Source organism: Montipora capricornis, chromosome 10 (genome assembly GCF_036669925.1).
Source record: "Montipora capricornis isolate CH-2021 chromosome 10, ASM3666992v2, whole genome shotgun sequence".
Classification (NCBI taxonomy): domain Eukaryota; kingdom Metazoa; phylum Cnidaria; class Anthozoa; order Scleractinia; family Acroporidae; genus Montipora; species Montipora capricornis.
In genome coordinates, this window is record NC_090892.1 from 7,871,782 (window position 1) to 7,884,281 (window position 12,500).

Here is a 12,500-nt window from a genome sequence, read left to right on the forward strand (position 1 = left end):
AGAGTTTTGATTGGTTGATTTAAACTAAAACTTTGAATGTGATTCGCTTATTGAACTGCCCGATAACAACTTGGCAAGTGAACTGGTAGAAAATAGGAGTTTTTTAAACCAATCACAATCGAGGAAATTGTAATTTTTTATATGATTAGTGCAGAAATTTCATCTCATTCTCCCAGATACAATGGGCATTGGATTACGAAATAACGGCTCAAATGCCAAGCAGTGATCAAACCGCAGCACTGAGGTATCTCTTTCAATTTTGGAAGTAATCGTTACTTTGAGAGTGTGAACTTCCTCCAGTAATCAACGTTGTTATATGGCAAGCAATCCTCGGGCTATAAGGAGCACTCTGATTGGCTGGTTTTCAGTCGGGGTTTTGCATTACGGACAATTACCATGGAAACGGGGTGCGTTTCAATATTTTAACTCTCTCATGGGAAATTCAAGTTAAGCGAAACACAGAAAGTTTAAAAAGCGGAATTTACTTTTTTCATGAGAACAATACAATTACAGCAAGCAGGATTTAGTTTTACATGTATTAAGGTCCCCGTACAAAGGTGGGTGATGGAAGACGAAGATTACGAATATTCACCAAGCTCGAAGAACCGATGCCATACAATAAACAAGTTACCAACCTCACTTCAGGCTCGGAACCGTACCAAGTAATATTGGCCCTCGGTCGTTTTGTACGGACCTACTGTAAAAAGACCTCGGGCCAATATTCCCCAGTAAGTCCCTCGCACTCGGTTAGTGAGAGGTTCTGGAGGTTAATACTAATCGAAGTGGTTCTTCACTTGTTCATGCACAGGTGGCCCACAAACTCTGTGTGGTGTTTTAAATTTAGAGAGCTTGTATGGTGAGTTTTAGGCGATACAAATCAGAAGGCTTAATAAAAGAAATAAGCAACTAATGTTGCACTCACTTGTCATATTGTGACGATCAGCCATGCACCCGAACGGTCAGTTGGTGACACGTAACCACTCCCTTCATATTACATATCTTTCACTCGACCCCTCCCCGGACTTGAGGAGCGTGACGTCTCATCCAAGGAATTTTGTCAAGTTCAGGGAGGGATGGAGGGAGAGAGTTGTGCTAAGGGAGTGGGGACTTGTCACCAGCTGACCGTTCGGGTGCCCGGCTGATCTTCACAAGAATGTTGGAACAGAAGGCGAAATTGAAGTTTTGTGGCAAGTTCTCCTTCGCAGAGAGTCTAGCGAGACTATTTTCTTGAATAGATGTTCGATATATAAATCTTCGAGCATGTCGCTGGCCGAGTTTGTGGCGGATTGTAGGATTTTGGCTGCATTTTTTAGGTCAATTTTTCGGTTCGCTTGGCCGATCGACTGGTGAGCGTTTCCTACCTTCTCTCTCTTTTAGGAGATAGATCTTCGGTACGTTGAGGAAATCTCGCGAAATAGAGGACAGAATGGCACCAAATTTGCAAAGAACGATCACAAAGCGACAACAGACAAGTGAGTACAACATTAGTTGCTTATTTCTTCTATTCAGCCCTCTGATTTGTATCGTCTAAAACTTGCCATACAAGCTCTCTACAAAGTTTGGGCCACCTGTGGTTCATGCCCTCATGACGGCATCAGATTTGAGAGATGTTTTCTCTTTTTAGTTTAAAATCAAATACTACTGATCACTTTAGCTCACTTTTCAGCTTTTTTTTTTTGTAACCCAGTGTAAGCCAATTGTAGGTCATTGTAGGTCATTGTAGTTCATTGTAGCTCGTTGTAGTTCATTGAAGCTCATTGTATCTCATTTGTAGCTCATTCTTCGTTTTAGTAACTACGTTGCTTAATAGACCTTTTCGGCTTGTACATTTTGTTTTCCCAATACAGATCATGTGATAATACTCAGGAGGTTTGGTCTTTTGTTTTGTTCATTAAAATGAGGGAATGCAAGCATGAATATGCCTGCATGCACTCTTTTTAAAGAAAACAAAACAAAGGACCAAGCCTCCTGAGTATTATCATATGATCTTTATTGGGAAAACAAAATGTACAAGCCGAAAAGGTCTATTGTCTTGATAAGTGCGAGGGTCACTTGTTTCAAAATATACATTATTTCACTGTAAACAAGGGACAGAAGTTCATTATACTTTGTTTTTTGCTTAATTAATATTTCCCGTCTAGAGGAAGTATAAATGGTTAAACCAGTCGTATGAAGGCGACCACAATAGTTTCAACTGAGTTTGAAATCAAGAAATATTGAAATATACGAAGGAATTAAATTATGGAATAAGGCTGAGATGGTTTGAAGAATGATAAATATCGAGGAGGATGACATTATTCGACGAAGCCAAAAAGCGTAAAAAAAAAACGTTTTTACAGTTTAACCTCGAGATCCTGAAATAAAACCCTTTGTCGAGCAGCAATTAGGATTTTTAACGATAGCGTGTGGTATCCACGGAAACTTTTTGGAACATGTTACGTGAGAACAGAAGTTGATCATCTTGAACTCGTAAGTCATCACACTGAAACGCGCTTTATAGAGAGTTGTGACAGTTTGTAATACATTCCTAGACTTTCACGTCGAAGCCGATCGTGCTCTGGTGAAGAGCACAGTTTACGTTGCATGCTCTTATGCACGCTCGCGCTTCTGACGTCTGAACGGAGGTAGTTGGGCAAAAAAGAAAGGTATAAAGAAGAAAAGTGCACAGGTAATCATGGGGAGAAAATTAATGCACGCCCCACGTGCTCATAGGATAAAATAAATGAAAATGACTATTAATTAACGCAAACACGAAGCCTTTGAAGAACTCAGAAACGCTCGGGATGCATGCTCAAAATAAGTTTCTTATTCAATGAACTGGTATTACTTACGTTAAATGATACCTACTGTTATATATTTTGGTGATGATTTTAGTTTTTAACACGCTTTTAATAGCGAGAGAATTTGTATAGAAAACTCGTGCCTCTAGACAGTCTAAGGACCCTTCCCATTTGAACGACTTAACTGACCGGCCACATAGGGCTCTTGGGAATGATGTATACTCCTGGTTCCAGAAGAATTAGGGATTATCATGCAATTTAATTAAGTGTTCCTTCAAATTGTTGCATTTTCTTTGCAAGCTGACGGGTCTGGCCGGTCAATTCTGACAAAAGGAAAGCGTTTTTAATCTTGAGATTCACATACTGTTTTATGTACGGATGGGAGGAGCAATGAATTTCGGTTTTAATTATCAAAGATCTAAAACAATTGTAAACGTTCCTTTTTCTTATTAGTCATACCAGCATTTTCAGAATTTTAAAACGTTCAAACAGATACTTTGGTCATTATGGTCTTCGGCCACACAAGACACACAGGGTTTATTGCGAGACATCAGCTAAAGTATCGAATATCAGCCGTGACCAATTGAATCGGTAGCTTTAAACTAAATCAAATTTATCATAAAAATCACACTGGACTTTGCAGAAATAATTTTTATCATACTCGGCTTTAAGTATTCGAAGACAAGAGTCATTTCAAAACGTTGGAAAAGCATTGTCGAATTGATATCTTGTGCATCTTGATAGAAAAAAACAAAACAAAACAACTGAGTTTAAGTTGAATCGATCACCTGTTTAAGAGAATAAGATCACCTACCCCGAAAACCAGCCAGAAGCAGAAGAAGAAAAACTGAAAGTGCTTTCATGCTGTAGGGGATGTCTCCTTTCTTGAACGTTTCTTTATGGCGCGCCATCTGTAGCAAAATTACGTTTCGATAAATACGTGAGAAAGGAAACAAATTAGTTTCGAAAAGGTAATGTAATACGTTTCGAAATGTAACGTAATATGTCGAAATGGGTTTCGAAAGGTAATGAGATACTTTCGAAGGAAATGTGATTCTTTCGAAAGCCGGTTGCCATGGCTACAGCATGTAACATGATAGTCGCCATGTACATTCCGTCACCAGAGTCTGTTGCTATGGAATGGAGAGTCGTCATAGTCGTCTTATATGACGTATATCACGTGCTAGTCCCCAATTTACTCTCCTCCAAAGAAGTGGACATTTTGGCTTGGTTGTCGTGGTTAAGTTAAAAGAATTCTTTCAACTTCGCAAATTTCAGCCTTAATAGTCACTTTATTCTACTGTTTTCTTTCACTTGTCCCCTATTCTTCCAAAGTTTTTTTTGCCGCTTCGACGGGTCTACGCCGTTAAACGCATTTCGTGCATCTTCAAATGGTACAACTTGGGCATCCACGAGAACGAATTAACTCCAGAGGTTCAAGGAGGACAGCTACTGACCATGGCCCCAAACCAAAACACGCTGAAGAAGTCAGAAGAACGAGTGAAAGGATTAAAAAAAAAAAAACAAAATGAACCCGGGCCCGGGTCAAACATTTAAGAACAGAAGATCACTCGCTTCTACCGCCGATGAATATATCGGTCGAGCCTAGAATTAAATTGGCGCAAAAGCGAGACGCCATAAGGTCACATTCACATTACTGCTGAGAAAATCAACACCAAGAACCTAAAAACATTACTTTCGAGACCAACTATTTTCTTGGAAGAAAACGTATCACACAGCAGTAATGAGTATAGAGATTCAAATTTAAAACCTCATAGGGCAAAGACCATTGCTAAATGAATACTACAGGAGCCGCCTAAAAGAGGCATCCATTCAAATATGTACTCAAGAGAGCAAAATCATGACAAAGGCAACAGAAACCAGACCACGTACAAGGGAGTCGTGTAGGCCTGTCAACTCTTTTTAACACTTGATGATTATTATGGACAGGCCCCGTTCCTTGTGCGTGACAGATCAAAATCACACAACTGGAACGGAAAAGGAGCGAGAGTTAAATCAAAATGCAACTTTTACGCTTAGGCAAGAAGAAACCTAAGCTCACTTTCTGAGCAACAGTTTAAATACACAAGCGTTAAAGAAAACATAGCACTCTTCTCCTTGAAAACAGCATACAGAAAGGAAAATACCGGTTTCAGCCTTCTAAAGAAACACAACATCAAGCTACGCTCATATGGATCGAAAACACATTAACTCCATTGGCTAGAATTCTATAGCCAATCAGAACTTAGCAAGTTCGATCCTTCCATCGAGTACAAATCGAGACAAACACACATGGTTTTTGCAGACAAAGCTCTTCACCTTAAATCAAGCTATCGGCAACTGATGAGATCCACATGATAGGATCGAAACCGCGGTCTTGCCTGATCATGACCAAAACACCACACGAGTACATACGGGTAACATACGAGTAACATACGAGTAACATACGGAACATACGGATACATACGAATACATACGACTAACATACGAGTAACATACGAGTAACATACTAGTAACGTACGGATACATACGACTAACATACCAATACATACGAATACATACGAGTAATATGAATGTTTTTCTCATAAAGGAAGCTCTAATTATAAGTCTTCCAGGCATTTTTCATGTCAGCAAACACGTACCCGGCTCAGTTTGAGGTGGGAGGGAGGGGATGTTGATCGACCCCCCATGGCTTTCGTTAAATTTAGTCACAGTAAAATAAATTCACATGGAGTGCAAAACCCTTAGCTTGCGCTACAAGATGACAATATATTTTGGATGTCGCTGATGTCGTATGACGTCATCAGATCCGCCATCTTGATTTCACTATTTCAGCTTAAGTTGCCTATGATAAATCAGTGCAAAAAATCAGTGCAAAATCAAGCCAGAAAGCTTAAATGGGGTAAAAAATTATGACAGACCTGCTCTGACTTCCTTACGTGTCTTAAATGTAAACTGGCCTGACAGTTATAATCAACTACGAGAGCAACATGCAAAATGTATTGTCATCTTGTTGCGCAAGCTAAAGGCGGCGAAATACGAGATACAAAAACCCTTAACTTGGCGCGCAACATTATTTCGTTGCAAGTTTGGGTCGATTTCTCCCGTTTTTCACCTTGCATGATCAACTTGTCGCGCAACAAAAACATTTGTTGCGGGTTGAAGAAAGTTGTTCCGAAAAGTAGAGCGCGGATCTACTCTGAGCAACAAATTTTGGCTTTGTTGCTCGTTTTTCATCAAGCTCACAACTTGTCGCGCAACAAATGTGCTCTTGTACTAGCAAAGCAACCACTCAGCGCCCTGCATTTCTTCAACCCGCAACAAATGTTTTTCTTGTGGGTCAAGTTGATCACGCAAAGTGAAAAACGCGAAACATCGACCAGAACTTGCAACGAAACAATGTTGCGCCACAAGTTGAGGATTTTTGTATCTCGTCTTTCGCTGCCTTAAGGGTTTTGCACATTTATTTTACTGTGACTAAATTTAACGAAAGCCTTGCAGGGTCTATCAACACCCACCCCCCCCCCCCCCTTCCCCCCTCAAACTGAGCCGGGTACGTGTTTGCTGACGTGAAAAATGCTTGCAAGGCTTATAATTAGAGCTTCCTTTATGAGAAAAACATTCGTATTACTCGTATGTATTCGTATGTATCCGTATGTTAGTCGTATGTATCCGTATGTTAGTCGTATGTTAGTCGTATGTCAGTCGTATGTATTCGTATGTATCCGTATGTTCCGTATGTTACTCGTATGTTACTCGTATGTTACCCGTGTGTACTCGTGTGGTGTTTTAGTCATGATCGTCTTGCCTGACCAAATAATATGTCAGAGAACTTCCATCTAGAGTCGGGTTATCTTAATGCCTCGACAAAGAAGCGACCTAAAGACATCGGCATCAAATATCAAAAGAGCATCCACGAGAACGAATTAACTCCAGAGGTTCAAGGAGGACAGCTACTGACCATGGCCACAAACCAAAACACGCTGAAGAAGTCAGAAGAACGAGTGAAAGAATTAAAAAAAGACAAAATGAACCCGGGCCCGGGTCAAACATTTAAGAACAGAAGATCACTCGCTTCTACCGCCGATGAATATATCGGTCGAGCCTAGAATTAAATTGGCGCATAAGGTCACATTCACATTACTGCTGAGAAAATCAACACCAAGAAACTAAAAACATTACTTTCGAGACCAACTATTTTCTTGGAAGAAAACGTATCACACAGTAGTATAGAGATTCAAATTTAAAGCCTCATAGGGCAAAGACCATTGCTAAATGAATACTACAGGAGCCGCCTAAAAGAGGCATCCATTCAAATATGTACTCAAGAGAGCAAAATTATGACAAAGGCAACAGAAACCAGACCACGTACAAGGGAGTCGTGTAGGCCTATCAACTCTTTTTAACACCAATTGATCTTTTTAGTTTCCCATTCCAGGCCAAGTGATAATTCCAAGGGAATTTCATAGATTATGCGTGCATATGCATGTACGTAAGACGACATATTTGAAAGAAACTGTTTCCCAGACTAATATCATGTGATCTGAAATGGGAAAACAAAATGCACAAGGTAAAAGGTCAATTAGGAGAAGAAAAACATGTATAGTACTTTATAGAATTACCATCAAAAAATGAAATCTTAACGAACCTTAATCAATTTAGCTGTCTGCAGGTAGGGTTTCGTTCTTTTAGGAACGTGTCTGACTGTTGAAGCGAAGCTAGACGTGATGACTTTTTATGTGCAGACAAAAGGCCAAAAAATTGAACAAAGACTGCGTCATCTCTTTGCTGTGCACACATCAGGCTTAGCCAACATGTCACGTACTGTGAAAGCAATGTATGTTTCATATATTCGAACTGCGGAATAGAATGAAACAATAGAATTTAGATAGCGCATCGCAGTTAGATGAGCAACGATCCAAACCTGGATTCTTATAGGGCTTCGAAAAGCAGTTGCTGAAACATAACGGAGACGAACTTTCCAGCTGTTTAAAAGTCGTGTAGGTCACGTACGTTTTGTTCGAATTCGTGCATTTTTATAATTATAAAAACTTGTCACTTGTCATCTTGTCTGTAAAAATGTGTACCAATATTGGGCAAACGGTGGAAAACAGTCTAATTTTAACAGATTCATATATAAAACTGATATAGCATCATGTCCATGTTTACCTGGCTGTCGTAGACAGAAACCATAAAGAGAAATTGTGATATAACGGTGAGGCGTCGTGAAGGAATACGCTAGGATAAAGCCAACATTTCTAAAGGCACTGCTTTTAGATAGGATATTCCTTCACAGTTCAACCAGTCTTCCTCTTTTTAGGTTCGGTTTTGGATCCAGTGGTTTTGTTACGCTGGTTAAGCCTTACAAAGTTCCAGGATATGACGTTAACTCCCATTTTTAAACATACCGTAACGCCACAATTCCATAATAAAACATTTTGATCTTTCTTTTTTAATCAACACAACACTCAGCACATGCTTATTGCACCATCGTCACGTGACTACGTTCCTAAGGGGGGTACCTATGTGGCTCACCTACGCTGCAATACAAATGAATGTCACGGTCACTCATAACAATTGCAGTGGTGACTCACGGAATAATAGAAAGGTATCCGAGTGTTAATCTGGGTAGAATTTTCTCGTTTACAGCAAACTGGCAAAGTGCACAATAGAATTACGATGCGGTGATTGTGCTTCGGAGAAATACATTTAAAACCTCTGTGAAGTTACCTTTTAATTCCTATTTCACGTTTTCGCAACAAAACAGAGGGAGATCAAGGGATAGCTTTGAATCCCAGGCGATCGAGGATTTCACCATTTCCCGACCGTTCGTCGAGATTTTGCCAAGAAATCGAAAAAGGCCTTGGATGTCTGTCGCAGATACTCCCGATATGCACGGGAAAACTTGACGCAACAGCAACATGGATTTACACGAACTTTTTAATGCGGCGCGTTCCGCAGTATATCTGCAATTGTATCTGTGTTCTTTCTGTTTAGCGGCACAGGCGCGATTGTGTATACTGGGAAACTCCTTTACGATATCCATGAAAGATACATCCTTCCCCACTTTCCATGATTCTTCTGTGAGAGATCTGAGGTATCCATGATACTCTACAGAGTGGTCATTTTTCATTTAGGTGAGGTGGGGACTTATAGGATTGGATCGAACTAAAGCCCAGTTTTTATATGTCGGGAAAATCCAAGACGATCGGGGATTTCGCAGTTTCCCGACCGTCCCAGATTTTGCCGACTGATGAAAACCATACATTGTAGACATCCCCGATAATGTGGGGTGGTCGGGGACAAATCGGGAAAATAGGAAGCGTTTTTTTTTCCCCGACGTCGATCATTCCCGACACATGAAAACTTAAATTTGTACTTTCGGGGACGTCGGCAATGGTTTTAGCTCGTTATCAATCTCCTCAATTGCATGTGTCAATTTTTGGCGCACTTTCCATTTTTCGCCAAAGTAGCTATCCGATATGTCGGCAAAATTTGGGGTCGTGTCGTATCTCATTGAACGGGCTTTTCAGCTCATCTTTTGCCTGCGAGTATCCATTTGCTGAGAAACAGCGATGAATATTCAAATATTCAAAATCCTTCGAGGATTGCTTACAACGAATTTGGACACGGCTGGTCAACCGTTCACTTGAGCCTCGATACGGTGAGAGCAAATGAGGCTTCAAACGGTCACCATTTCTTCAGAATCCGATCTAGATCCGGAATTAAACTATGCAGAAACAAAGCGATGGCCGTTGGGGCTTCAGCAAGCGGATAAATTATAATCGGGAGTTTGTTGATCGCAAGTGTGCAAAGTGCGCTGAAGAACGCTACTTAAACAAGACGCCCAATAGCGTTTTACGTGGGATTCTTTTATTTCGAGCTGGTGTGTTTATCGCACAAAAAGGTAATTGCATTGAAATAAACGCCACCAAAGTGTCAAAGATTGGTAATTTCATTAAAGTTGCTCACAGAAATCGTTTGGCCGACGGCGAAATATCTGATTCCTTTCTAACTAAGCGACTTAAGTGTTCACTGCAAGGTGTAGTAACCCTAAACCCCCGATCTTCAGGGTTTACGGAAGAGTAACCCGATACTCTTCGGGATTTGAAGCGTGCGCATGGATTTTACAGATCGTTTGTCCAAATTTCCTTAGAAACAGCTGAAAATGTAAGTTAATGTGAAAGCTAACATCATTATCATTGCAGTAAGAAGACAAACATCTTGGGCTTATTTTTTGTTGCAAAGTGCTCTGGGGAAAAAGCCAATTTAGACAGAGAGGGGATTTGCCTGGCTGGCTGTCCATAGGAATACCTGCTTGTGTTTCAGTTGAAGATTCGAAGAAGAAGAAGAAGAAGAAGAAGAAGAAGAAGAAGAAGAAGAAGAAGAAGAAGAAGAAGGAGAAGCAGAAGAAGAAGAAGAAGAAGAAGAAGAAGAGGAAGAAGAAGAAGAAGAAAAAGAAGAAGAAGAAGAAGAAGAGTTTACCGTGACGTCACAGCGGCCATGTTGGTGTAGAAGAACAATAGACGTTCTCTCCTTTGGGAACCAAACTCTATTTTTATGCATATTCCATGCATACATTTTGTATTGTTTTGTACACCAATATGGCCGCCAAGTCACGTGAGTGAAAACCATCTATAGGGGCGAACCATTATCATATTACTGAATTAACAGAAACTGTTCTAATTAAAAGTAAAGATAAATAGTAAACGATTTTCTGTTTTATGCTCACGTTGTCGTCAAAACCAAGAATTTGGTGATTTCACTTTGTTGTTTTGTGGACTTCGGCAGAAAATGCACCGACATGCGTGCTGCACGTGCAGCACTCTTATTTTCTTTTATTTACCAATGATATTCTTGCTTTGTGGAGTTGTCGTTGCCGCAGCCGTCGTCGTTGCCTCCTATAGACCTCTCTGCAATCTCGGTCATAAAGAGTTGTAACACTTCGCTTGAACAGCAAGTGAAGCGCATCAAAGCTGTTAAGAACGTACCCCTCCTCCTCCCTCCCATCAATGTTGCATGTACCGGTTGGTTTTTGCACTCCAACCCATAAACATCAACATTGAAGGGCGACAGGGCGCAAAGTGCCGTCTGTGTTACAACATTTGTGACCGAGACTGTAGCTTGAACGTTTTGTTTTCCCATTTAAGACCACGTGATGTTACTACTCTAGGGAACAGTTTCTTTCAAATATGGCTGTGTTTTCACGAGCGGTTTTTCGGGTCGCTTAGCGAGTGGCAATCAAAAATTTTTTTCCCAACTCCCTTAAAGTTAAGCGAGTCGACAAATTTCAATAGAGTTCTCATTAAATTTAAGCCCCCAAACCAGGTAGCTTGAGCGAGTTGGCAATTTCAAATCGGAAATACAACAGGCGTGCTATTTTTATTATTTTTATTATTGCATCGGCTGCTCGAGCTCTGTCCTCATTTAATCTTACCCGTGAAAGCAAGTATCATTTTAAAGTCGCTTAACGAAGTCTGCAAACAAACCACTTTCAGGAATGTTAAGCGAGATAATCGCTGCCGTGAAAACATGGCCACAGGGAGTTTAAGCAAAGACGACGCACGGCAACGGCAACGGCAACGGCCAACGCCACAATCAAGAATATCATTGGTTAAAAAGGTAAAAATACTCGTGCTGCACGTGCATTTCTCTACCGTACTCCACAAAACCACAACGTGAAATTACCAAAGTTTAAGTTTTGATGACAAAGTGAACATGTAACAATGAACCATTCGTTTTCTATTTTAACATTAGAACCGTTCGTACCCATCCAGTTACAGGATAGTTCGCCTGTATTGTACAAGGTGAACAAGAAGGAATAATCGCCAAATACTTGCGATAGGGTTAAGTTATATTTTGGAATAATGTTTTCGTTGCCGTCGCCGTTGTTCTTGCTTAAACTCCCAAATGTCGTCGTATGCACGTGTACATATGTACGCATAACTTATGAAAATAAATAAATAAATAAATAAATAAATAGGAATTTTATTGCCAGAGGAAATAAATGGATTTATGCTGAGTGTGACGTACTTTGTTAGTTATTTCCCATGTTGCAGTTTGGGCATTTCTGTCATCCGGGATTTTCTGGTGATCATTCACCATTTGTGCAAGCTAGGTGGAGGCTGATTCAACAGAGTCAAATCAATTTTCCCTCCCCACCCTCCCTATTTTTTACTTTCTTGTGGATGGCGTGTGTCCCCTCACCTTTGCTAGGATCATGTCTCCTATATTTGGGTATTTCCTAGGTTACCATGCTGATTTTCAATAAACGGCTTAGCCCATCATCACTTGGCCAAAATATCCCAAACAAATGTGGTATTATTTGTGTCCCAGCAAACGGAACTCGCCCAGAGCAATGCCTTGTTAACAATATCAGTCAGACTGTAAGGAGCATGAAGCATAAAAATCAATAAACTAATCAAGAACTTATGAAAAACAAAAGGAAAATTCCCTTTGTCAGAAATGGGAAAAAAAAACACAACCTGAAGAGGTCTATTGGAAAACCTAAAACGGGTTTTTTATTGTACCACAACTGTCTCACCGTTTACGCATATTTTAGCAGGGCCGAGGCTGAAAGTTTGCAAAGGTTGTAAAACTTTTGACGAGAGGAAATTTCAAACAGACATGAATTGATGTAACAGCATGCAATTTGAGTGGATTGCAATTCTGTGTCTTTTGCCTGTTTGTCCCAAAGGTTAGTTATCGTCTTCTTCTTTA

General features: G+C 40.3%; 1 protein-coding gene across 4 annotated transcripts in view; it reads right to left on the minus strand.

Annotated features, from left to right (window-relative positions):
• LOC138019858 (uncharacterized) overlaps positions 1-8,279 on the minus strand; it is a 27,207-nt gene extending 18,928 nt beyond the window's left edge. Inside the window, exons 1-3 of one of the 4 annotated variants that reach the window (XM_068866806.1) lie at positions 7,950-8,257; positions 7,429-7,637; positions 3,595-3,691 (exon numbers count right to left, since the gene is read on the minus strand). In XM_068866806.1, the coding sequence (XP_068722907.1) occupies positions 3,595-3,691 (97 nt within the window). In that variant the 5' untranslated portion in view covers positions 7,429-7,637; positions 7,950-8,257. Of the gene's footprint in view, positions 1-3,594; positions 3,692-7,428; positions 7,638-7,949 lie in introns of all 4 variants that reach the window. The other 3 variants (XM_068866804.1, XM_068866805.1, XM_068866803.1) reach the window with 3 other exon arrangements.
• Between the last annotated feature and the right edge of the window lie 4,221 nt (positions 8,280-12,500).